This window comes from Gobio gobio, assembly GCF_949357685.1.
Source record: "Gobio gobio genome assembly, chromosome: 5".
Lineage (NCBI taxonomy): Eukaryota > Metazoa > Chordata > Actinopteri > Cypriniformes > Gobionidae > Gobio > Gobio gobio.
This window is the reverse complement of record NC_137101.1, coordinates 419,665-445,760: the sequence shown is the minus strand read 5'-3', so window position 1 is coordinate 445,760 and position 26,096 is coordinate 419,665. Positions and strand designations below refer to the sequence as shown.

The 26,096-nt window shown below is 39.1% G+C and overlaps 1 protein-coding gene across 20 annotated transcripts in view; it reads right to left on the bottom strand.

Moving 5' to 3' along the window:
* Positions 1 to 20,122: 20,122 nt before the first annotated feature.
* Positions 20,123 to 26,096, bottom strand: part of eps8a (EGFR pathway substrate 8a, signaling adaptor) — a 38,138-nt gene continuing 32,164 nt past the window's right edge. For 8 of the 20 annotated variants that reach the window (XM_079816686.1, XM_079816691.1, XM_079816687.1 and 5 more), the window contains 2 exons: positions 23,606 to 23,738; positions 20,123 to 20,802 (listed from right to left, as the gene is read on the bottom strand). In XM_079816686.1, coding sequence (XP_079672812.1) covers positions 20,698 to 20,802; positions 23,606 to 23,738 — 238 coding nt within the window. In that variant the 3' untranslated portion in view covers positions 20,123 to 20,697. Of the gene's footprint in view, positions 20,951 to 23,321; positions 23,739 to 26,096 lie in introns of those variants that run through there. The other 12 variants (XM_079816684.1, XM_079816679.1, XM_079816681.1 and 9 more) reach the window with 4 other exon arrangements.

The window sequence follows — 26,096 nt, the reverse complement described above, 5'->3', positions numbered from 1 at the left end:
GCTCTCGGCCACGCCCTCTGTTCACTGATTGGACCAGTAAAAATTTGTTCGGAGAAAACCTAAGACTATACCGCAGTCCCAGACGGAGAACTGAAGGAAAATTAACATTGAGTGGAAGTACGGAGGAGGGCGGAGCCAGGCTAGAAATAAACGAGTGAGCATCCGAAAGTGTTAAAAGACACAGTACAACTTACCGAAATCTGTATGATGTCACATGGACTCGCTCAGTGTTTCAGCCGCGCTTCAGCCGCTTCAGTCAGTAAAACAGCTTGTGAACAATAGGTGTGTTTACATGGAGCTCTGTAATCGGTTTAAAAGTCCAATCCGAATGAAAATGCTCCATATAAACGCCTCAATCGGAATAAAAATGGCTAAACCGAATGAAATTGTAATGGGTTTGAGAGGGGTGGGATAAACCTTTTCATGAACCGATCAAACGAAACATTCCAGCGTGTAAACGACTGATCCGAGAACTGTGAGTGACGTCTTTCTGTGACGTGATATACAGCGCGCGCCTCCATAACTGAAGAGTGTGTGCCGCGCTCACACCAGGCTAATGTTGACAAGAGAGGAAAGTTCATGTTTCTGAGGTATTAAACTTTTTATTTCGTAACAAGTTATGAACACAATGTTGGAATAATGACAGAGAGGCTACAGCATCTCATCTGACAGCGTTTGTCCTCGGCTTCAACTGCGCCTGACAGAAGAATTCATTTTTGAGGTGATTCTTACACTTTACAACAAATAATGAATAGCTTTTATAAAACTGTATAAGTCCTGGTGGCCGTTGAGAGTTGCCATGGCAACAGGGAACATTCAAGCTGCTGGAGAGGACATGTCGAAATTTTGTTTCTTGTAAGTTAGATATAAAAATAAAAAAATTAAACAACTGCTTCAAATTGGTTAAGTAACATTACCCACAGTCTACTTTAATTACTTTTGTTTAGTACTAGTATGCGGAGCACGTCTTGAATGCTTTCATTCTTGTGTCACCGTGCATCCCATGTTTTTATTAATAATTTTGGTGCATTTTATAATTAATTTTGTGTTTTTCAAAATAAATGAATTGAAATAATTTTGATTCCGCATTCATCATTCACAGCTCTTGAAATAGCCATTGTATAGAACATAAATTAGTTTAAACTACGGCATGTCCACCCACAGAAAAATAAATAAATATAAAATTGACCAACACAGAACTATTGATCCACGATACTAACGTTACGAATCATGCGCATGTCACAAAATGATTCCGGCTGAAAGTCAGCACATGTGAACACCAGATGGGTTTAGATAACGTCTCATGTAAACAGTCCAGCCAATCTTTCAATCGGAATGATTTTAATCAGAATGACAATAAAAGTGCGCATGTAAACGTGGCTAATGTCATGTCACATTTACCTCAGGAAAACCACATCCAGTCACTAGCGTAGCTAAATTATGATTTTTTTAATAATACTATTTTCTAACGTTTAACAATTCTTCAATAATTATTTTAAATGTGATTTATTTTGTCATGCATTAGAACTCTATTCTAATATTAATACAAATATGCTAATTCGTCTCTTCAGTTTCGTCTTTACGCCAGTTGTAATGTTATGTTCTTCTCCGCGGCAATATCCGGATTCGAATCCAACTAGCAGCGCGTGGCGCTCAAACATCACACACAGCTCGTACGGGGCTTGAGAAGGCGGCAACATGTAGAAGATGAATATATTACAAGACAATAGACAATAAAAGGTCCAACATATGCGGAATACTTTGAGCTATTTTGCAATGTTTCAGTTGGATTTTTCCTCCAAATGAAGGGGTAATGTGAATTATTCCGGCCCAGCCATCATCAACTTTCTGCTACGCCACTGCATCCAGTGTTCATAAACTCGTTAGTCAGCAAGAAAAATAACTGTAGGAGCATTTTACTTAAAATATGCACCATATTACATAAATGTATAATGTTATGTATATATAAATACACTCCTTCATGTATATATTTAAGAAATATTTGCAAGTATTTACTGTATATATATTTATATAATTTATCTTGTATATAAATATAATTTTTTTCTTAAATATATACATGCATGTGTGTGTATTTATATACATAATAATTATACACAGTACACACACACATATATTATGTAAACATAAACTTTTATTTTGGATGTGATTAATCACGATTAATGAATTGCCCATCACTTATTTTAAAAATAATAATAATTTAAACAAATTTTACACACTTAAAGCAATATCATATCACATATCGAATATCGCATTATTTAACAAGGTATTGCATATCGCATTTTTCTTCAATATTGCACAGCCCTAAGTATTAAAATCGAATCGAATTGTGAAATTTGTGTCAATACCCAGCTCTAATATACACTGCTGTATTGCAAAGAATTCAATTAATAACATTATAGTTTGTGCGATTAATGAACCACCAGTTTATCCAGCTCTACTGGTGTATATCATTGTGTCAGTTCATTTCATTTTAAAATAAATTGATTTACTTTTTAAAATATTTTCAACATATTTTAATTATTAATAATATATATATATTTTTTAGATGCTTTTAAAAAATCTGATTTTTTAGACACTTTTAAAAACTAATTTTATTGAATAATTTTTAATGTAATGTTAAACAATAGGATTTAAGATACATTTTTTTTTTTTAAATGTGTGCCTATGGGTTTACTTTAAATCCAGCACATTATCCTCTCTCACTGTGAGATGGCAGTGGTCCAGTGGGCAGAGCCTGTGCTGTGAAAATCAAGCCTGACGCTGGAGACCTGGGTTCAAACCCCAGCCCTGCTGCAGAGATTTTGTGTGTGCGTGTGTTTTGGAGTTTTTTTTTTTTTACTTTGTATCTTTTTTTTTAAATTATTTTTATTATTATTATTATAAAAAAAATTAACCAAAAATTTTTTTCCCCCCTCTTTGCTGTCTTCCCTTCCTTCCTTCCTCTCTCAGGTCTGCCTCTCTTTCCTCAGGCCCGCCTCTCTTTCCTCAGGCCCGCCTCTCTTTCCTCAGGCCCGCCTCTCTTTCCTCAGGCCCGCCTCTCTTTCCTCAGGCCCGCCTCTCTTTCCTCAGGCCCGCCTCTCTTTCCTCAGGTCCGCCTCTCTTTCCTCAGGTCCGCCTCTCTTTCCTCAGGTCCGCCTCTCTTTCCTCCTGGCACACGCCCACCTCTCGATCCGGCCTGCATCTCTCACACTGTGGTTGTTTCACCGCCCCAGGTATGTGTGTTAGTCCGTGTCTGTTTTGCTTCTGGTCCGTGTTTTTCTCGGCTGTAGCCGGTCTGTTTTACCGCCCCAGAGAACCCGTCTCGTACTGAGTGTCCGGTTTCCTTCACCAATCGCCTCTTATTCGCTGTACCGCCCCAGGTACTTTTGCTGCTGCCACAGCTTTCTTTCTTTGGTGTGATCCCCACACACACCGAGGTGGGGTTTGAACCCATGCCTCTAGCGCAGCCTTGTCCGCAACCAACGTGTGTTTAGCCACTAGTGCCATCGTGGCTTTCACACTAGAGCTGGTGTTTGGGCCACTTTGTCTGATTTCACCACAGCGATTTAACTTAAGAAATATTGGGATTCGAACCCAGGTCTCCAAGATGGAAGCGCAACGCTTTAACTCCTGAGCCACTGAGTCTGAGGAGAGTTTGATGTTCTGCTCAAGGTTTTATTGAGAGCTCTGCTTTAAATAATGAAAAACACTTACATTTGTGGGATTTGAACCCAGACTTTCATGAATGACAGATGAACGATCATCCACTGAGCCACAGAGCTTGTGTGCTTTTGACTTTGGGGTTTTTTGATCTTAGGTTTTTCTGCAGCATCAATAACAATTTAATGTAAGCATTAGTGGGATTTGAACCCATGTCTCCAAGACGAAAGGGTGACGCTTTAACTCCTGAGCCACTGAATCTGTGGTATGTTTGGTGTTTTGGACGGTGTTTTATTGAGAGCTTTGTTTTAAATAATCAAAGACTGAACAGAACACATGTGATATTTGAGCCCATGCATCTCAAGATTAAAACACAGAGTCTGTGGTTGTTTTGGATCAGGTTTTATTGAGAGCTTGGTTTTATGTAATGAAAATTATGCAAATTGGGGATTTGAACCTAGACTTTCAAATGTAAAGACAAACAATTCTCCTCCAGCAGTTTGATTTTAGGATCATTAGATTTTCTGTCTAGCTACAGCATTAATTACTGCAACATTTGAACAAGCTCTGAATCTGTTCAAGTGTGTGTGAAAGCTGTTTTGGATGTGGTTTTATTAATGTCATGAGATATTGAAACAAATGTAGAAAACATTATTTGCTTATTCAATGAGTTTTTATTTCATTTAGATCAAGAGTCCATCACACCTGCCTGAAGGTTCTAGTAATGCTTGATTTGCTGCTTCAGGTGTTTTTGATCCGGTTGGAGCTAAACTCAGGAAAGTGGCTCATCAGGATCGGTGCCATTTGGGACAGGGCCAAATAAAGCACTTCATGTGCACTTTCAGTGTTATTTTGAAATGTAAATGCAGACACACTTAATGTCCACAAGGGGGACACACTGATCAGATCTCACTCCTGTGCCTGAAATATTCATCATTTTAGTTGTTATAGCAGTGATTAGTTTGTACATATAACGCATGTTGTCAACTGTCATTTTGATACAGGCTTCATACAAGTATATTTATTCAATCAAATAACCAATAAATGCACAAAGAGTGATCAATCCCTCTGACCAGACATATGCTCTGGGAACATTTTTGGGATTTCCGCCTGGATTCGGCCGACCCAAATTGAAAAGCTTCCCATAAACACATACAGTGGTCTAAAGACACAATTTTGGTGATTACATAATTTCGGAAAAGCTCATATTCCTCCATTCAGATTCATTTGAATAAATCTTGCATACATGATCCAGACCAAAATCTTTTTTAAATCTAGTGGAAGTGGCCAAAACTTACAAAGATGAATTTATAACCAAAAGAAAATCAAAAAGCGCCTCTTTTTTGGGGGGTTATTACAGCTCAGACAACATATACTCACATGTTTATCACTTTTAGCAGTGTTTTATGTAAGTTCAAATGGTTTCCTGTAAAATGACGCCAATATTGTGTATTTAGAGACGACTGTATGTGGGTATAGGAAGCTTTTCAATTCGGGTCGGCCAAATCCAGGTCGGAAATGGTGCCAGAGAAATTTAGTGTAAAGTTACTTTGTGTACAACAAATGCCAAAGTGATGCACATGTCCATGACTCTAAGCTTTCAAATGGTACCACATGGTCAGAGCTCCTCCACAGACATTTAAAATGTAAAGTATATACTTGATGATATACTGTGCAGAGGTTAAGAGGTTAACCTGTGTAAAAAAGTGACATTTGTCTTTGTATTTCTGTGTAGATCAGTTAGGCTGACTTTCCAGCCCGTTCCCCCAAACAAACATCTGAGAGGTGAATATACTCCTGCTCACTGCCGCCCTCCTCCATCATATGCCAGAGCTTCAGAAAGAGCCGTGGATTGGGAAGCGCTCAGCATCAGATGCTCCTCCAGGAGGCGGTGAATCTTCTGATCTCCTCAATCTGCTATGATCATCAGCAACAAGACGATCTCCAAGAGCCACCTCAACACATTAGCATTATGTCATGATAATATAGTCATATATGTCATTTAACAGTCAGTTCTATGCCCATCCATTCACATAAACAAACTCACAACTACTTTTCCCCAACTGAAAGTGTTTTGGAAGATCTTTTGTCCTGTATTTTGTGTGTTTACCTCTGAGCGTGTGCTTTTGAGCTCAACACAACACAAGTTTTCCTCTTCAGTTGAGGCTGATCTGGTTCATTCACTGAAACTCACAGATCCTCCATGTTTCTCTGCTGCTCTGACAAACCGAGACATTTGTTGTGAAATGTATTACATTTAAATCTAACTCTCACCTTCGACGGCCATTTTGTTTGTCGACTCGTTTGACGTTGATACACTTGTTGACCACAAGAGGAAGCCGTTGGTAATTTGGCGAATGCGCTTTTAATACAAGAAATAGGGACTTTTGCTTAAGTATGAGTATGTTAAAGTATGAATGACCTTTCTAAAATATAGCCAGTGACCAAATTTGAAACATCTTTGAAACTGCAGGCATAATAATTCGAATATGATTTGTGTGGTAGAAACGGAAGCGCTGTTTTTCATCCGCTCCACTAGGCGGCGCAAGCGGCTTCTGCTTCGGGTGCTTGGCGACATGAAGTTTGTTTTGTTGCAACAACACGTATAGTAAACCGTTTAAATACATATCCTGAGGATGACAGCTTTATGACAGTATTTTAATATCAATAACCAGCACATATCCCAGCCATCAACAAATAAAACCGACACACGCTTCGATAAAACGCAGGAATCGAGTGACGCGACTCACCTGTAAGTATCATGTACAGTCTCTTGCATTATCCTTATTAAGTCCTTATTCTTTGCGCTTTATGTTTAATTTTAGATAAGTAATGAAGTATTGATACGTCATTGTGTTTTGTGATTGATTATAGCAGGCCTGTGTGTGTTTATTCAATGTTATGTCAAATGTAATGTGTTGTTATTAATGCGTTTCCACGCGAACACTAAAACACAAACATGGACTAAAGCCAGATTTCCAGAGAATCCCGATGGGGTTTTTAACCTAAAATCATATTTAAAAGGATATCAATTTTTGATCACGGACTTTGTTTACTTGCTGAACTCACTGACAGCTTTAGAAGAACCAGTGAATTGTTGCTTTACCTTTATAAGTGTTCAAATAATCATCTTCTAATGTTCGTATGGTGAAATAGATGTGTGCTGTTCCTGCTGTTTCATGCTTTTGTAGAGTTCAAAATATTTAAATATGTCTACATGTCATTTTTTTATGTGTGACCCTGGACCACAAAACCAGTCAATATTTTAATAATTGAGATGAAAGATGAATAAATAAGCTTTATATTAATGCATGGTTTGTTAGGATATGACACTATTTGGCTGATACATATTCAACTTTTTGAAAATCTGGAAAATAATCCTGTTTTTTTATTTTTATAATAGCAATGCATATTACTACTAATAATCATTTTTGATATATTATTTATGGTAGGAAATGTACTAAATATATTAATGGAACATGATCTTTACTTAATATCCCAATGATTTTTGGCATAAAAGAAAACTCGATAATTTTGACCCAAACTATGTGTTGTTGGGTATTGCCACAAATATACCTGTGCGCTTTATGGGTCACATTTATCCATTTTTATTTAGACAAACTTTATAATTGTGATATTGAGATATGAAGTGATGCCTGTATTGATGTTCCTCTACAGAATACAGGATGTGTTTGGATCATCAGAAGCAGACTGTGGGACGTGTGGCCGGTGACTGTAATGATGGACTTCTGCTCATGGACAGGTCATGTATATCATGTTTGTTGTTTGCTGCTAAATGTGTAGGTTAGCATCATTTTCTTTCTGGAGGGCCACCCCTTTAAAAAGCAAATGATGGGAACCTAAACGGGTGGGGTAGGGACGGCGGGGCAACATTTTTATACAGCTAAATTTTCTTTTTCATTAAATAAAGTATCATAACCCCTGCTGGACATGGTGGTGGGGTTCGGGGGGGACCTGAATCATCCCCGTCCCTTCACACACACAGCATTCACCCGTATCGCGGAGATCTGGCTGGGATCGAACCAGCAACCTCTGAACCCGTGAGGCAGCGCTCTTACCTGTGAGCCACAGATCTCTTACTGAGACATGTGAAGGAACTTATATTTCACTTTTCACATCCATGATTCTACAATAAAACACACCGAGGTGGGGTTTGAACCCGTGCCTCCTGCGCAACCTTGGCCACAACTACATGTGTTTAGCCGCTTGAGCCACTGTGGCTTTCACACTAGAGCTGGTGTTTGGGCCACTTTGTCTGATTTCACCACAGCGATTTAACTTCAGAAATATTGGGATTTGAACCCAGGTCTCCAAGATGGAAGCGCAACGCTTTAACTCCTGAGCCACTGAGTCTGAGGAGAGTTTGATGTTCTGCTCAAGGTTTTATTGAGAGCTCTGCTTTAAATAATGAAAAACACTTACATTTGTGGGGTTTGAACCCAGACTTTCATGAATGACAGATGAACGATCATCCACTGAGCCACAGAGCTTGTGTGCTTTTGACTTTGGGGTTTTTTGATGTTAAGTTTTTCTGCAGCATCAATAACAATTTAACATAAGCAATAGTGGGATTTGAACCCATAACTCCAGCACAACCTCAGCATCAGAGAACGTGTGTTTAGCCGCTTGCGCCACAAGAAACTTTCCAACCTGCTGGATTTGATCCAATACTTTCACACCTAAAAGCGAATCTGCTCGACCACAGAGATTGTGTTGAACTCAGCTTTAGCAAGAATGTATAATTATATTTCACTTTTATTATCTATTTATACTGAGATATTCTTGATGGAAAGTCAGATTGATTTTAGTGTGACAACATTTCTTCATTTTGTCGAGTGAATCTTATATTCCAGCTTGTGACTGCGCCTCCTGTGGTGATTAGTGTGAGTTACAGCTGTTAGATCAGATGAATCTCTAATGAGCTTAAATGCGCTACACTTCTCTAAGACGGTGAGAGCAGAAAAACATTTGAACTGCCAATAAAATCTATTTACACTTTCTGTGTCTCCTGTCTTCTGTTCAAACAAACATATCTGTAAATAAATCATTAGAGTTAATCGAGCTGTGCATTCTGTCATGATTTGTGAATTACACCAGAACAAACTAAGGCCAAAGATTTTAAATGTGTTTCTCCCTCATGTGGTGATTTATGTGAATTACACCACAGCAGATCAAGAGTAATGAACTTAACTTAAATTATCTACACTTCTGCAAGAGGGTGAGAAGAGGAGAATATACTCATAACATAAAAGAGTTTCTCCTCCTGTGGTGATTTGAGTGAATTACAAATCAAGTCTAATGAACTTAAAAGAGTTTCGCTCTCCTCGATTTGTAATTCACTCAAATCACCACAGGAGGAAGAAACTCTTTTAAGTTCATTAGACTCGATTTGTAATTCACTCAAATTATTCATCTTCCAGAATCTGGCAGTACGTTTTGGGAGTTCATTTTTAGTTCATCTCTGCAAAACGGACTTCAGGATGGACTAATATGAACTCCCAAAACGTACTGCCAGATTCTGGAAGATGAATTCTTCAAACAGTGGTGCTAGAGGATGTGGTGCTGGTCCTTCAAGAGTCACTCTCAACCTATCTGTCCATAAAGTCTATAAAAAAACCTTCTTCATGTATTTTACAACACTTCAGCTTGTGATTCTTATCTAGTGGGGGTCATTTTTTAGGATTCTTTACCTAACTGAAGTCTCTGAGATCCTGACACCTTCACTTCTGGAGACTCCAGGTAGGTTCAGCTCTGGAAAATGGTGGCGCTGGAGACTAAAGGGTTCCTGATGGTTTCACCCTTAATTCTTCACCTTAATTCTTCATTCTTTTGCAGTTTACAGGTGTCTTTTCTTCACCACCTGTTTTTGTCAGATCCTGCTGACCCAACGAGCATTTCACTGTCCAATGGTCATGCCTTAACTGCAATGTCTAGTATTGCATTAGTATTGCATCCTTCTCATGGGCATTTAATACTTTTTGACTTTTCAGTCTGAGTTAAATCTCTTTTTTGGCTCAATTTATCTGTAAAAGAAAACATGCCTAATAATTCTGCACACCTGAATATAAGGTGATTTTCATTTCCAGCCTTCATGAACAATTATATATCACTTATACATTATTAAATACTAAATCAATAGTAGTTATTAGGATTATTGTGGTTTGGAATTGGTCAAATGTGCCTGGAAAAAAAATATGATCAGAAAATCAACGTGCCTAATAATTCTGCACTCCCTGTACATTAAAAATTATTCAATAAAATTAGTTTTAATAAGACAAGACAATAGACAATAAAAGGTCCAACATTAGACATGTGCCGGTAAACGGTAATACGATATACCGCAATAATGAACATGCACAATATTGTTATCGTGGGCACTTCAAAATACCGTGAATAATTATTTATTACGAATTATTCAGATTTTAAGAATGAATTTTAAGAATACTTTATCCATCAACCGTTTAAAATGAAAAACACGTCAAAGAGGAACGCACTGATGTAAATAGACCGTGCATGAGCCGAGCACATGGCGGAACGAGGAGACGCTGAAGTGCACATTCATTCTTCGACAGCAGAGGGCGCTGACGCAACAGCAGAAATGCAGCTGTTTCTCCAGTAATCACATAACATAATACATAATACTTAAAGACTTAAGGCTATTCATTTTCAAACTTGCATTTTATATTTTAATCTGGACTAAATTACATGCCCTAGATATTGTTTGAATATGTTCTGACTGTTGTTCAATCACACACTCTACAAGGCTCCAGTATTTAACATTAGTTCATTCATTAACAAACTGACAATGAAAAATACTTCTAAAGCATGTATTAATCTTAGTTAAATGTACATTTCAGCATACCTATTGTTCTTTATAATTCTTTTGCACTTTAATCTGTTTTAAATATTTGTTTACTTTATACATTTTTGTGTATTGCTTTATTGTATTTAAATGTTTGGTTCTTTTGTTATAAGAAAGTGATTTAACCTGTTATAGTATGACAACACTTTTTTTGCAACTTATTTCAATATCGTGATAATACCGTATACCGTGATAAAAGCTTCAGCAATTAATCGCAACATGAAAATTTGATACCGGCACATGCCTAATGGAGAGACTCTCTGAACAAATGAATGTGTGAGAGTCTGGCAGGATCAGGCTAGTTTGTTTCGCGCTGTAACTGATATTAAAGCGGATGAGTTCACGTGAGATGGGCGGTGCGCGCTCCCACTTCTTTTGAGCTGCGCACGAGCGCCAAAACGCTATTTATGTTTTTGAATTTCGTAATAAAATGGACGTAATTTGAAATCTGAGACTTTGTTTCATATCAACAGTAAAAAAGCACAAAGATTATTGCGATTTATTGGATGGGAGGCGCGATATAATGTTTATTTCATTAATCAAATGAAAACAGGATGACTAATCGATTTTTGGGATTTAAGAATCGATATCGTTTCATAAAAATGAGAATTGATTAAAATCGAGAAATCTATATTTTTTTACCCAGCCCTAATAATAATCTTTATTAATTTTGCAGACGCTTTGGTCCAACGTGACTTACAAATGAAGAATACAGCAAGCGATTCGTTGAGAAGAGGCAAATATAAACACAAAAGTGCTCAAAATGCTTTGCTTAGAGTAGCATAAACTAGAATAGGGAGGGATTAAAGGAACGTGAAAGCATAGATTTTTGTTTTGGTTATGATGATGATGTTTTTGTCTTACCCTGTATCATTATGGTACACTTATAGTAAGTGTTTACATTGGGACTATTTCAGGCCGGTCTGGTAGGAACCGCTGCGGAGGAGCACAGTCCCTGCGTGACTCGCCATAAACATACACAGAGAGAAGTAGCTCCGGCTGCAATGTTCATCCGCAAGACGCAGTTCTGTTTATTAACGGCGAGAGCGCAAAAAGTTACGGACTGCAGTTTTAACAAAAAAATTATTGTTGTTCCAGTATTATAAATATCTGTCCATTTAGAGTTAAATGAGATTTTCCTTCACAATAAGCAACAGTAAACAAAGACACATGGATTGATATATGATGGTGTACATCGGCTGTTCAAACGGTGCATTGTGGGATAGAATGAGTGCACTCAATAACGTCCACTAGGTTTCGGACACCACTACAAATGTTCCCTCAAATAGTGCCCTATTGAAGGGTATAGGGGGCGATTTCAGATTCAGCCCATGTAAACAAAGCATGTGATAACCCTTTATAGAAGATGCGAATGCATTCAAACATGCTTAGCTGTCAAACAACAACACCTTTGGTTAGAGATCCCAGGTACTAGTTACCCGTTTGTACTAGTTATTTTAAAAGAGAAATGCATTGTGGGTACTTACAGGTGAGTAGCGCGTGCCGGTTTCCTGTAGCGTTACTTTATCGCAGCGTGTGCCGGTTTTGTTTGTTTATGAGCTGTTGAGTAACATTAAGAGTCTGTCGCTGAGCTGTCATCTGCACTTAAAACAGTCCCTACACGCGTTAGTTGTGAAACAGGGAAAGAGTCGTCGTGTTGTCAAGCGTCTGAAGGTGTGTCAGACTGAACGTGAAAGCCGCGTGCGCCCCCTAGTGTAGCGGACGGAGAACTGCACTTCAGTTTCTACATCCACATTGCCAATATACTTTTGGGGAAAAGTTTGGTCACTGACCTAATTCCAAAACATCTAGCCTAATTTAACACTTGCATACTCAGGCAAAACACCGTATTTATTAGGTTATGTGGAAGTCAAAATAAGTGATCGTCTGGAAATCTCTTTCTCAGTTTTGTCTCAATCATTCAGAACCAATGAAACTAAAGAAATGCTTTCATGAGGAACGGCTTGAGATTCAAACCCAGAACTCAATGATTGAAGCACAGCTCATCTCATGAGCCTCTGAGTCTGAGACGCTGACGCTGTTCTTGAGTTTTATGGAGATCTTTGTGTTATATAATCGACTCATTAGGTGTGTATCGCTGAGAGATGATGCTTCAGATTTAAAGTTCATCTGAACGTGTTTCAGCTCATCATTGATTGAGAACTCATTGCCTACTCTGTCCAGAAACAAACACACAAAACATCTTTTATGATTTATTATCCAATTATGAGAAAACCAGAGCTACACTTTAATTAAATGAAAAGCTGCTTGACATTGAAATATGCAAACATATATATGCAAAAATATGCTATAAATAAACTTATCATCATTTAAGTTATTCTTTGTATCATTTGTGTGTATGTAATTTTCAATGTAAAAAAACAAAATGTATATATGCAAAAAAAAACAGAAGATCTGATAAGAGTTTCTCCTCCTGTGGTGATTTCTCACCAGAAGGATTTTAAAAACATCTTGTCGCGGTTTTCGAACCGAATTTTCCTGACACCACTGGCACGAACTCGCTCGGAATTGTGTCTGTTTTTTAAAAATCGTTTAAAACCAGCGAATCTGTAGCATCACAAGAAGAGATCTGAACTGTGATCATCTGCATGAAGAGACAACTTTGTCTCAATATTACAAAACAAATGTAACTTCACTTTTTTTCCTTCACCAGACTGAGACTCGAACCCATACTCGTCTGTTTGACCGTAAGTGACGGTGACGACTGAACCACATGACTCTACACCAGGGGTGTCCAATCCTGCTCCTGGAGGGCCACTGTCCTGCAGAGTTTAGCTCCAACCCCAATTAAATACACCTATATCAGCTAATCAAGGGTCTTATTAGGTATACTAGAAACTTCCAGACAGGTGTGAGGCAAGTTGGAGCTAAACTCTGCAGGACAGTGGCCCTCCAGGACCGAGCTTGGACACCCCTGCTCTACACAGTCATTAATGTGCAAGAAAATGAATTTACATAAAATGATCAAGATGAAATTGGATTCAGCACTTGAGGGTGACACTGACACCTTTACCAAAGACATATATGAGATATATATATTAGGGCTGTCAAAAGATTAATCGCATCCAAAATAAAAGTTTGTGTTCACATAATATATGTGTGTGTACTCTGTTAATTATTATTTATATAACTACACACACATTCATGTATATATTTAAGAAAAAAATATTATTTTTATATATAAAACATTTATATTTATATATATTATAGATTATATAAATGTATTTACAGTATATACATGCAAATATTTCTTAAATATATACATGAATGTGTGTGTATTTATATATAAATAATAATTAACAGAGTACACACACATATATTATGTAAACAAACACTTTTATTTTGGATGTGATTAATCTTTTGACAGCTTTAATATATATATATATATGACGTGCACTCCGATAACTTATGAATGGGAGAAAGTCCCGCCTTCTAAATGAAAGAGCCAATCATTGATTAGTAAAGTCATCACATCACTGCAGCAACCGCTTGAAGCGCCGGTTGCTATAGAAACAGGCATTGTTTAGACACGCGTTTAAAACTGAGCATGCGCAATAGCTTCGTCCAGGCTGAAAGTTCTTTTTTTTGGTCATGATTGGAGCGTTTATAAATAAATGTATGAGACAGTTGTTGTCAGATTTTATTGGTGATTTCAAATATAAAATTTAATTGTAAGCTTGTCAAACAGTTTTGGAGAAATCGATGTTTCCCTGATGTTCCCTGATGAGGCGTTTCTAAGATGGCCGCCGCCTTTACTGAATATTTTTGGTCACTTGTGTCAAACAAATAAAGCAACAAAATCGAATTTAATTTGCATTGATTTGAATTTTTTTTTTTTAATCCTTGGCACTGCAAACATATTGATCTATAAACCGTGGGATAAAATGACAATTTTATTTAATAAAATAAGTTAATAAATGATTTATTATAATGTGTGGGGCAACAAAACATGACATACTTGTCTTCTTAAGAATAAATATTGTGTTAGATGTATAAACAAGTTCTTGTATGGACTGTTATTATCTGTGTTTTATCTAATACTGTGTTCAAATAAATAAATAAATAATATAATTGAAATAAAGCGAGTCAATGATTCTTCACTGAACGCCCTCCTGTGGTGAATTAAGTGAATAACAATAATAACTTTCATATTTAACAAATTAATTACACCATGTAAAACGGCAGAATTTATCCTTTTATTTAGTCGTAATGTTTACATCTGTAATGTACATTTAAATGTGTTGAACTCCTGGTAATAATGTGTGTGTTTTTGTGTATTGTATTGTTATTTTCTCTGAAAGCCATATGGTGACTTTGAAACACCGAACACACTTGGTTACATTTATTATGATTATCCTGTGTGGAAACATATTTTTAAAGAACTATATTGTTAGTCCTGTATAAAAAATGACCTTGTATGGATTGAAACATCTCTGTGTGTTGATTTATGTCCTAGTTTATGATCATAAAGACGACCGCAGCCGTGTCGCCCTCCTGTGGTGAACTGCGTGAATTACACGGCCGCGGTCAGTGGAAAACATCCAATTAAAATATTTTTAAAATATAAAAAAAAATGTTAATGATCATGTCAAGCAGTAAAACATCTGGCAGATTAGCCTTTTTATTTTCTATAAATATATTTTGCGTGTGATGCTGCAATATACTTTTTGAACGGGAGTTTGGCGCCATCCAGTGGTGAATTCTGTGAATTACACCCCGCGACTTATTCAGAGCCAGAGGAGAACTTAACTGCACTAAATTCATTTAAATTGATTTCATATTATTTAATACATTTATTGAGTACCCCGTGAGACAATAAAACAACTGGAAAAGTTCGCTTTTGTTTAACAGAAATATAATATTCGGCCTCCTGTGGTGAATTCTGTGAATTACACTGTTAATTTTTTTAATAAATGACTGATTACGCTGTGCGGCAACAAACCATCTGACACACGTTGAATGTATAAAAATTATGAAAAATGGATTTGATTATTCTCTGGGTATTGTTGTGTTCTTCTACCTCCCGATTTGTTCAAATAAAAACATAATATAATTTAAAAAGGTAAGTCCAATGTCTGAACCGAATTCTGTTAATTATTTCTACCATATGATTTCTAGTAATAACTTGAGTCAGAGGATACTGTGTTAAAATAAATTAAATAAAGGGAGTCAGAAACCTTACATTCAATTATTTTGCATTGATTTCATATTAAATAAATTGTTCGTTACCATATGAAACACATATTTCCTCTTTTATTTATTTAGTAGTATAATTTTACATCTGTAATATAAGCTTGAATTGTAATGTAAACGCCATCCTGTGGTCAAATGGGTGAATTACATCACAGCAATTTATTTCTACAGCAGTAACTCTGAATTAAATCATTTTTAAATTGATTCAAAATTATTTGGGCATATATTTAAAAAAAAAAAAAGTATAATGATGCGCATGGATTAATCATTTATAACAAACACGGCAACATTCCATTAATAAACAATTTTAATACGTTCATATTTCACGGCCACAACAGTATAAATTATGTAACGTAACATTTTAACGTTATAAGTGACATTTTTTTTCTGCAGTTCTTTTGTGTTGAATATCACAACATATGCACTTTAATCCACGATGTATTTGTTCGTAAATGTTCCTTTTTCTTTGGTAAATAAAAAGACTTTTATTTTGGAAAACAAAATAAAAGCCACCCGGTGGTGTCGCTGACCGAGCTCATTTACTTTCTCCGCAGTTATTAAATATGATTTTAAGCGAATTTTTAGAAAGAGTCAGACCTTCTGAAGTCCAGCGGGGCGTTTTGGAGGATCTGGATGAGGAAGATGAGCGCGGACTCTTCACCTCTGACCTTCAGACAACAGCAGGACGGAATCAGGTGAGGACTTCTGCCGTGACCTTTGACCCGAAGCAAGCCCGCTGGAAATTCATCAGCATCGCACTTTTTTTTGCATACACAAAATCGAACAAAAATACACCGATTATCAACAGAACACACACAGATAGAACGACAGAAAACAAAGTAAATAAAAACATTTGTATGTCAATTAAAGTAAACAAATCAAAGGCACTGCGAAACGTTCTACTTGCTTTATTATTTACTGAAGATGAAATGGTGTTCAAATACTTCCAAAAACAAGAACAATCAGTTTGTTTGTGAAGATATAGTGGAGTCATAAGAGTTATGGTTACATTTGGTGGGATATTATCATTAATAAATGCGCCAATACCTTTCCAAAGTTGTTCAGTGTAATGACAGGCTCAAAATAAATGCAAGACGCTGATTGATATTAATACACAGAGCAAAACTGCATTAACCCTCTATGGTACGGCAACATAGTCTATTTTAGTTTATTTTTAATACAATGAAACACCAATTTATTGGTCAAACCTATTTTAGAGAAGAAGAACTCAAATACTAATCAATGAAAGTGCAAAACATTGGTCACATGACCCACAGGGCTCCATTTTGTGCACAGGTCACATGGCTCCATATTTTCTCCAATGAAAAGTGTATTTTTCACCAGTTTCCGTCCAGTTAATCACCCACAAAAAATATGAGTCGCCTTCACTGGTAAGTAAAGAAGTATTTTTAAGAACTTTACATTATATATCATCAAATGTTTTAGAGTAAATAACAAAAAACTGTGTTGCCTCAAGGCCAAACCAGACACAATAGATTGGATACAAATATAGTATATTTGCAAGGAAAAGAGTTCAAATTCTCTAAATGTATTTGCATTTTTGCATGATTTTGTAATGCATGTATAAAGATTAGTAATTCACATACTATAACTGCAGATATTATGATCTGCACGTTTTCTATAGCACTTAAAAAAGGTATAAAACACAACCAATGAGGATGAGGAGTCATGTGATGAAGATGGAGATGGAGATGATGATGAGGAGTCATGTGATGATGAAGATGAGGATGAAGATGGATATGATAACTAGTTGAAATGATAACTTGAAATGATAACTTGATGTGATGGTTTGGTAATACTTGGTTCAATGTTGCCTGAGAGCAACAGCTGAATTTGAAATGTTACTTTTTATTAAATATGAAGTTTGTAATACATTATAAACTGGATAAATGTGTTTGTTCAGGTGTCTGGTTAAAGAAACCAATGTTTTCAATAAATATATTTATTTTTTCTAAATAAATTACATTCTGTAAAATGTTTAAATTTGTCCGTTGTGGTACAATGTTTCCTTGAGGCAACACACTTTAAAAAAATAAATAAATAAAAAAATTATGACAAATGTTATTGCTATTGTTGAAGTGTTCTATTTTAAGCAGGAAAAACACCACACATAATTTGTTCCTCATTGAAATCATATTGCGTACCATAGAGGGTTAATACAGCAACATAAAGGCCTATTGTACCTGATCTGAGCGCACAGCTGCTCTTAGGCCGTGTCCAGATCATAAACTGCAGATAAATATGGCCGTAGTGTCCGTGACGTCACTCATTGGATTCTGAAGAGCAGTTTTGAAGGAGAAGTCGAGTCGAGCTGGCCGTCGCCATCTTGGCAGCGTCTCTCCCGGATAACAGAACACGAGTAAAGATGTGTTTGTTTCTGGACAGAGTAGGCAATGAGTTCTCAATCAATGATGAGCTGAAACACGTTCAGATGAACTTTAAATCTGAAGCATCATCTCTCAGCGATACACACCTAATGAGTCGATTATATAACACAAAGATCTCCATAAAACTCAAGAACAGCGTCTCAGACTCAGAGGCTCATGAGATGAGCTGTGGATCTTCAATCATTGAGTCCTGGGTTTGAATCTCAAGCCGTTCCTCATGAAAGCATTTCTTTAGTTTCATTGGTTCAGAATGATTGAGACAAAACTGAGAAAGAGATTTCCAGACGATCACTTATTTTGACTTCCACTTACCCTAATAAATACGGTGTTTTGCCTGAGTATGCAAGTGTTAAATTAGGCTAGATGTTTTGGAATTAGGTCAGTGACCAAACTTTTCCCCAAAAGTATATTGGCAATGTGGATGTAGAAACTGAAGTTGACAAATTTCCAGATATCCAGCTGCTCCTCTTTTCTTGCCTTAGTCTCCTTCTCTTTCCTCTGCTCCACCAGCACTCCATCCTTCAATCGCTCCACTCGTTCATTTCCTGGAGATCTGACCGGGGTTCAAACCGGCAAACTCTGAAGCCATGAGGCAGCGCTCAGACCAGTGAGCCACAGATCTCTTTGCTTTGTTCCTGCTTGAACTTATTTTTCCTGTGGTTTTACGATAAAGCGCTCAAAGTTCGGCCGAGAGGCTAAGGCAAGATTCGAACCCTCGTCTCTAACGCAGCCTCGGACAAAGAGAATGTGTGTTTAACCATCAGCCCATCACAGGTCAGAGAACACCAGCAAATATAACACACATTAGTGGGATTGAACACAGGACACCGTGATTAAAACACAACTCTTTATCTCCTGAGTCACTGATGAGTGTTTTGAGCTTGAGTAAATGAGAACGTACAGAAGCTCAACTCTCCATTGCTCATCTATAGAGCAGACTGACTGAAGGTTCATGGGGGAGATGTTTCCTCACAGAGTCAGCTTAAAGGGTTAGTTCACCCAAAACTGTAAATTGTGTCATTAATGCCTGAGCCTCATGTGGTTGGACACCCGTCAGACCTCCGTTCATCTTCAGACACAAATGAAGATATTTTAGTGTAAAGCTGATGCTGAGAAAGGCTTCAGATTGGCCTCCATTGGCATTCAGTACATTTACACTCACAAGACCCAGAAAAGGCACTAAAAACGCCGTTACAAAGTCCATCTCACCACAGTGACTCTACAATAATCTTACGATGCGACGACAATAGTTTTAGTGCGCAAAAAAAATCTAAATAACGCCTTTATCCAGCTTGTTCTTGTCTTCCGTGTGTGTCTCCACGACGCATGCGTGAGAATATGAGCAGATCCGGCGTTCGGACACATGACCCAGAAGAGATTTGTTTACAGCAGAGGAAGACGCGCGTATCTCAGCTGATGAATTCTACACTGATCGTGCTTTAGGTCTCGGCGTAGTGCTCAAATGGGGCTAAAGTGTGTATTTCATGGATTCCCGAACGCCGGATCTGCTCATATTCTCACACATGCGTCGTGGAGACACACACGGAAGACAAGAACAAGCTGGATAAAGGCGTTATTTAGATTTTTTTTTGCGCACAAAAACTATTGTCGTCGCATCGTAAAATTATTGTAGAGTCACTGTGGTGAGATGGACTTTGTAACGACGTTTTTAGTGCCTTTTCTGGGTCTTGTGAGTGTAAATGTACTGAATGCCAATGGAGGCCTATCTGAAGCCTTTCAGAGCATCAGATTTACACTAAAATATCTTCATTTGTGTCTGAAGATGAACGGAGGTCTGACGGGTGTCCAACCACATGAGGCTCAGTCATTAATGACACAATTTACAGTTTTGGGTGAACTAACCCTTTAAGACTCATACGGGAATCACTGATGTGTGTGTGTGTGTGTTAACAATCCTGTAAACAATCACACACAATCATGAACGACACACACAAGTCACATGATTCCATTTATTCTGCGCACACACTTCATATTTACATATTGAACGTGCAGCATTTGTGTTCAAACAGAAATCTTGAACCCACAGAGCGATTTGGCCAAACATCAGTCACGATAAATCATCATATTTCTGAAGGTTCGATGGCATCATCATCATCATCATCATCATCATCATCATCATCATCATCATCATCATCACTAGAACGAGACTGCGGGAGGATTTCGTCTGTCAAAAGTCCTTGTGAAACTCAAACATTTTCATTACATTTATAAAGCTTCTCTTTTGGCAGTACAATTCAGTACAAAACAATCATGTACAGAAATATCATTTTGCTAGTAAATAATAATAATAATAAAAAAAAATCTACAAGTTTGACAGTCTTACCCATAATTCTCCCCGTACATTCAAAGCGGCTGATAAATAATCTGGCTGAACTTCTAGACGTCAGAAGGGAATATGGATGTTTTCAGCACAGATATGATCATAGATATGTTTCCAGGATGAAGGCAGAACTGGATGGCACTAGACTACATGTTCTGACGCTGTTTCTCTACAAAACGCACACTTCCTCATCACGCGTGTTCGTCCGCGTCCGAGCCGGTTCCGTTATCGGACGGGTCCAAGAGTTCTTGGCGGCGGCGCATTATGGCTGCGAACTGAGCGCGCTCCGCGGCGTCCTGCAAAAGGTCAGAGGTGACAGAGGTGAGTGAGGGGTCAGTGGCTGCTCCCCTCGTCGAAGGACTCCACTCCGGAATCGCTCGCCCCGGCCGCCAGCTTCTCCTGCCGCCTCCTCATGACCTCCTGCAGCTCCAGGCCGGAGCGCCTCTGCAGACAGACAGACAGACGGCAGTGAGACACTCGCACACGTCACAACAAACCCTCATGTAAACAAGACCATACCTCAAAACACCTGCGGCGTGATGAGAGAGAGAGAGAGAGAGAGAGAGAGAGAGGAAGGGCAGAAGTGAGTGAATGAGGATGAAGGAGAGAGTAACATCAGCATCAGACGCTCTAAACTAAGAGGGACGCGCCTATTCCTGCCACTACACAGACAGCAGCACAGATCCGGATCACATCTGGTACATGTGGATTCAATGCGAACCAGATCCGAGTCACATCTGGTGCATGTGGATTCAATGTGAGTCAGATCCGGATCACATCTGGTGCATGTGGATTCAATGTGAACCAGATCCGGATCACATCTGGTACATGTGGATTCAATGTGAACCAGATCCGGATCACATCTGGTACATGTGGATTCAATGTGAACCAGATCCGGATCACATCTGGTGCATGTGGATTCAATGTGAACCAGATCCGGATCACATCTGGTACATGTGGATTCAATGCGAACCAGATCCGGATCACATCTGGTGCATGTGGATTCAATGTGAACCAGATCCGGATCACATCTGGTGCATGTGGATTCAATGTGAACCAGATCCGGATCACATCTGGTGCATGTGGATTCAATGCGAACCAGATCCGAGTCACATCTGGTACATGTGGATTCAATGTGAACCAGATCCGGATCACATCTGGTGCATGTGGATTCAATGTGAACCAGATCCGGATCACATCTGGTGCATGTGGATTCAATGCGAACCCGATCCGAGTCACATCTGGTACATGTGGATTCAATGTGAACCAGATCCGGATCACATCTGGTGCATGTGGATTCAATGCGAACCCGATCCGAGTCACATCTGGTACATGTGGATTCAATGTGAACCAGATCCGGATCACATCTGGTGCATGTGGATTCAATGTGAACCAGATCCGGATCACATCTGGTACATGTGGATTCAATGTGAACCAGATCCGAGTAACATCTGGTACATGTGGATTGAATGTGAGCCAGATCCGAGTAACATCTGGTGCATGTGGATTCAATGTGAACCAGATCCGGTCCAGATCTGTTACATGTGGATTCAATGTGAACCAGATCCGGTCCAGATCTGTTACATGTGGATTCAATGCGAACCCGATCCGAGTAACATTTGGTGCATGTGGATTCAATGTGAACCAGATCCGAGTAACATCTGGTACATGTGGATTCAATGTGAACCAGATCCGGTCCAGATCTGGTACATGTGGATTCAATGCGAACCCGATCCGGATCACATCTGGTACATGTGGATTCAATGTGAACCAGATCCGGATCACATCTGGTGCATGTGGATTCAATGCGAACCGGATCCGAGTAACATCTGGTACATGTGGATTCAATGCGAACCAGATCCGGATCACATCTGGTGCATGTGGATTCAATGTGAGCCAGATCCGGATCACATCTGGTGCAGGTGGGATTTGGGCTAACACTATGTTGCTGTCTGGGACGACAGAAGCCACTAGACAACATTAGCATGTATTTATTTTAAATAAGATCCGATCTTGATAAACGTCTAATCGAGCTGTTAAGTGGTTCAAATGTAAATGGCGTAAATGTGAAAGTTATTGAATATTTTTGCATTGCACCAGCTGGAATAAAACATTGACTGAATTACAGAAGTGAACTGATTCAACTGATATTACACTTTTGAATTGAATTTGTTTCAAAATTTACATCAACACTGTTATTATTTTGTCTGTTTTGGAAACGCCACCTGTATTGTATGCTAAAGAAATAAATCTGACTCGACTTGAGTATTTATTTATTTATTGCTCCTATAATTTCAAATACAGTTTCAGAAGTATCATATTTCAATGCAAACATTAGTTACTGTATGTGAGGCGATGAACTGAATCTCACAGCGTTTCAACAACTTCTGCTGAAGAATATGATCATTAAAGGCAAATTTATGACCATAAACTACAATCTGCATTACGTACAGAGTTATTTATGAACTCATTAGTAGCCACTAAGCTCTAGTGTGAGATGTAAGAATTCAGCTGACAAGAATATATTCAAACAATGTTTTGCTGATATGTTATTCCTGTATGTTCTGAACGTTGAAAATGTCCACTTTTATAAATTTTGTGTGAACGTTATGGGAACGTTACATTTAAATATATGTTCTGAAACAAGTAGAAACATTTAAAAACATTATACGAAAGTCCAACTAAAACATTTAATCAACGCTCTGAGAGCATTATTAAAGACCGGATAACTTTCTAAACGTTCTATTAGCGCTTCTGGAATAACGTTTGCTCATAACTTTAGGAGTTTCCCTGTCGGGTGATTACGACTCACTACGATGAGCTAAAGTACCTTCAGAAGAACGGCGATTACATGTGAAGATCATGGGAGGGTCAGAAGAAAACCTGCAGACAGGAAAAACACCACAGAAAAACCAAAGGGACACTCGCCAGAGTTGAGCAATAACCAGTTCATAAGCAGCAGATCGGGGACACTGAGACACTGCTCCTCTGTGGAGGCGGGCGGGAATGTGATGAGGACAGAAACATCAGCAGAAGAGTTAAAGGGTCAGAGGAATGAGGAGAGGAATAAAGGAGGGAGGGATGGAGACGCGGACCCACCTCGAGCGCAGCTTTCTGGACGGTGAGCTGACTGAAGACTCGGGCGCCGTCGTCCGGACAGACCGTCTTCAGCTCGTCTTTGTTCAGAGAGAAGAGCTGAGCGCCCGTCAGAACACCCAGACTGTTGATCGTCCTGCACAACAGACCACAGATACTCACAGACCACAGATACTCACTCACACAGATACTCACTCACACAGATACTCAATCACACAGATACTCACTCACACAGATACTCACTCACACAGATACTCACTCACACAGATACTCACTCACAGACCACAGATACTCACTCACAGACCACAGATACTCACTCACACAGATACTCACTCACAGACCACAGATACTCACTCACACAGACCACAGATACTCACTCACAGACCACAGATACTCAATCACACAGACACTCACTCACAGACCACAGATACTCACTCACACAGATACTCACTCACACAGATACTCACTCACAGACCACAGATACTCAATCACACAGACACTCACTCACAGACCACAGATACTCACTCACACAGATACTCACTCACAGACCACAGATACTCACTCACACAGACACTCACTCACAGACCACAGATACTCAATCACACAGACACTCACTCACAGACCACAGATACTCACTCACACAGATACTCACTCACACAGATACTCACTCACAGACCACAGATACTCAATCACACAGACACTCACTCACAGACCACAGATACTCACTCACACAGATACTCACTCACAGACCACAGATACTCACTCACACAGACACTCACTCACAGACCACAGATACTCAATCACACAGACACTCACTCACAGACCACAGATACTCACTCACACAGATACTCACTCACAGACCACAGATACTCACTCACACAGATACTCACTCACAGACCACAGATACTCACTCACACAGACACTCACTCACAGACCACAGATACTCACTCACACAGATACTCACTCACAGACCACAGATACTCACTCACACAGATACTCACTCACAGACCACAGATACTCACTCACACAGATACTCACTCACACAGATACTCACTCACAGACCACAGATACTCACTCACACAGATACTCACTCACAGACCACAGATACTCACTCACACAGACACTCACTCACAGACCACAGATACTCACTCACACAGATACTCACTCACAGACCACAGATACTCACTCACACAGATACTCACTCACAGACCACAGATACTCACTCACACAGACCACACTCACACAGACCACAGATACTCACTCACACAGACCACAGATACTCAATCACACAGACCACAGATACTCACTCACACAGACCACACTCACACAGACCACAGATACTCACTCACACAGACCACAGATACTCAATCACACAGACACTCACTCACAGACCACAGATACTCAATCACACAGATACTCACTCACTCACAGACCACAGATACTCACTCACACAGACCACAGATACTCACTCACAGACCACAGATACTAACTCACAGACCACAGATACTCACTCACAGACCACAGATACTCAATCACACAGACCACAGATACTCACTCACAGACCACAGATACTCACTCACAGACCACAGATACTAACTCACAGACCACAGATACTCACTCACAGACCACAGATACTCAATCACACAGACCACAGATACTCACTCACAGACCACAGATACTCAATCACACAGACCACAGATACTCACTCACAGACCACAGATACTCACTCACAGACCACAGATACTCACTCACAGACCACAGATACTCACTCACAGACCACAGATACTCACTCACACAGACCACAGATACTCACACAGACCACAGATACTCACTCACACAGACCACAGATACTCACTCACAGACCACAGATACTCACTCACAGACCACAGATACTCACTCACAGACCACAGATACTCACTCACACAGACCACAGATACTCACTCACACAGACACTCACTCACACAGACCACAGATACTCACTCACAGACCACAGATACTCACTCACACAGACACTCACTCACAGACCACAGATACTCACTCACAGACCACAGATACTCACTCACAGACCACAGATACTCACTCACAGACCACAGATACTCACTCACACAGACCACAGATACTCACTCACACAGACCACAGATACTCACTCACAGACCACAGATACTCACTCACACAGATACTCACACAGACCACAGATACTCACTCACACAGACCACAGATACTCACTCACACAGACACTCACTCACAGACCACAGATACTCACTCACACAGATACTCACTCACACAGACACTCACTCACACAGACCACAGATACTCACTCACAGACCACAGATACTCACTCACACAGACCACAGATACTCACTCACACAGACACTCACTCACACAGACCACAGATACTCACTCACACAGACCACAGATACTCACTCACACAGACACTCACTCACAGACCACAGATACTCACTCACACAGACCACAGATACTCACTCACACAGAC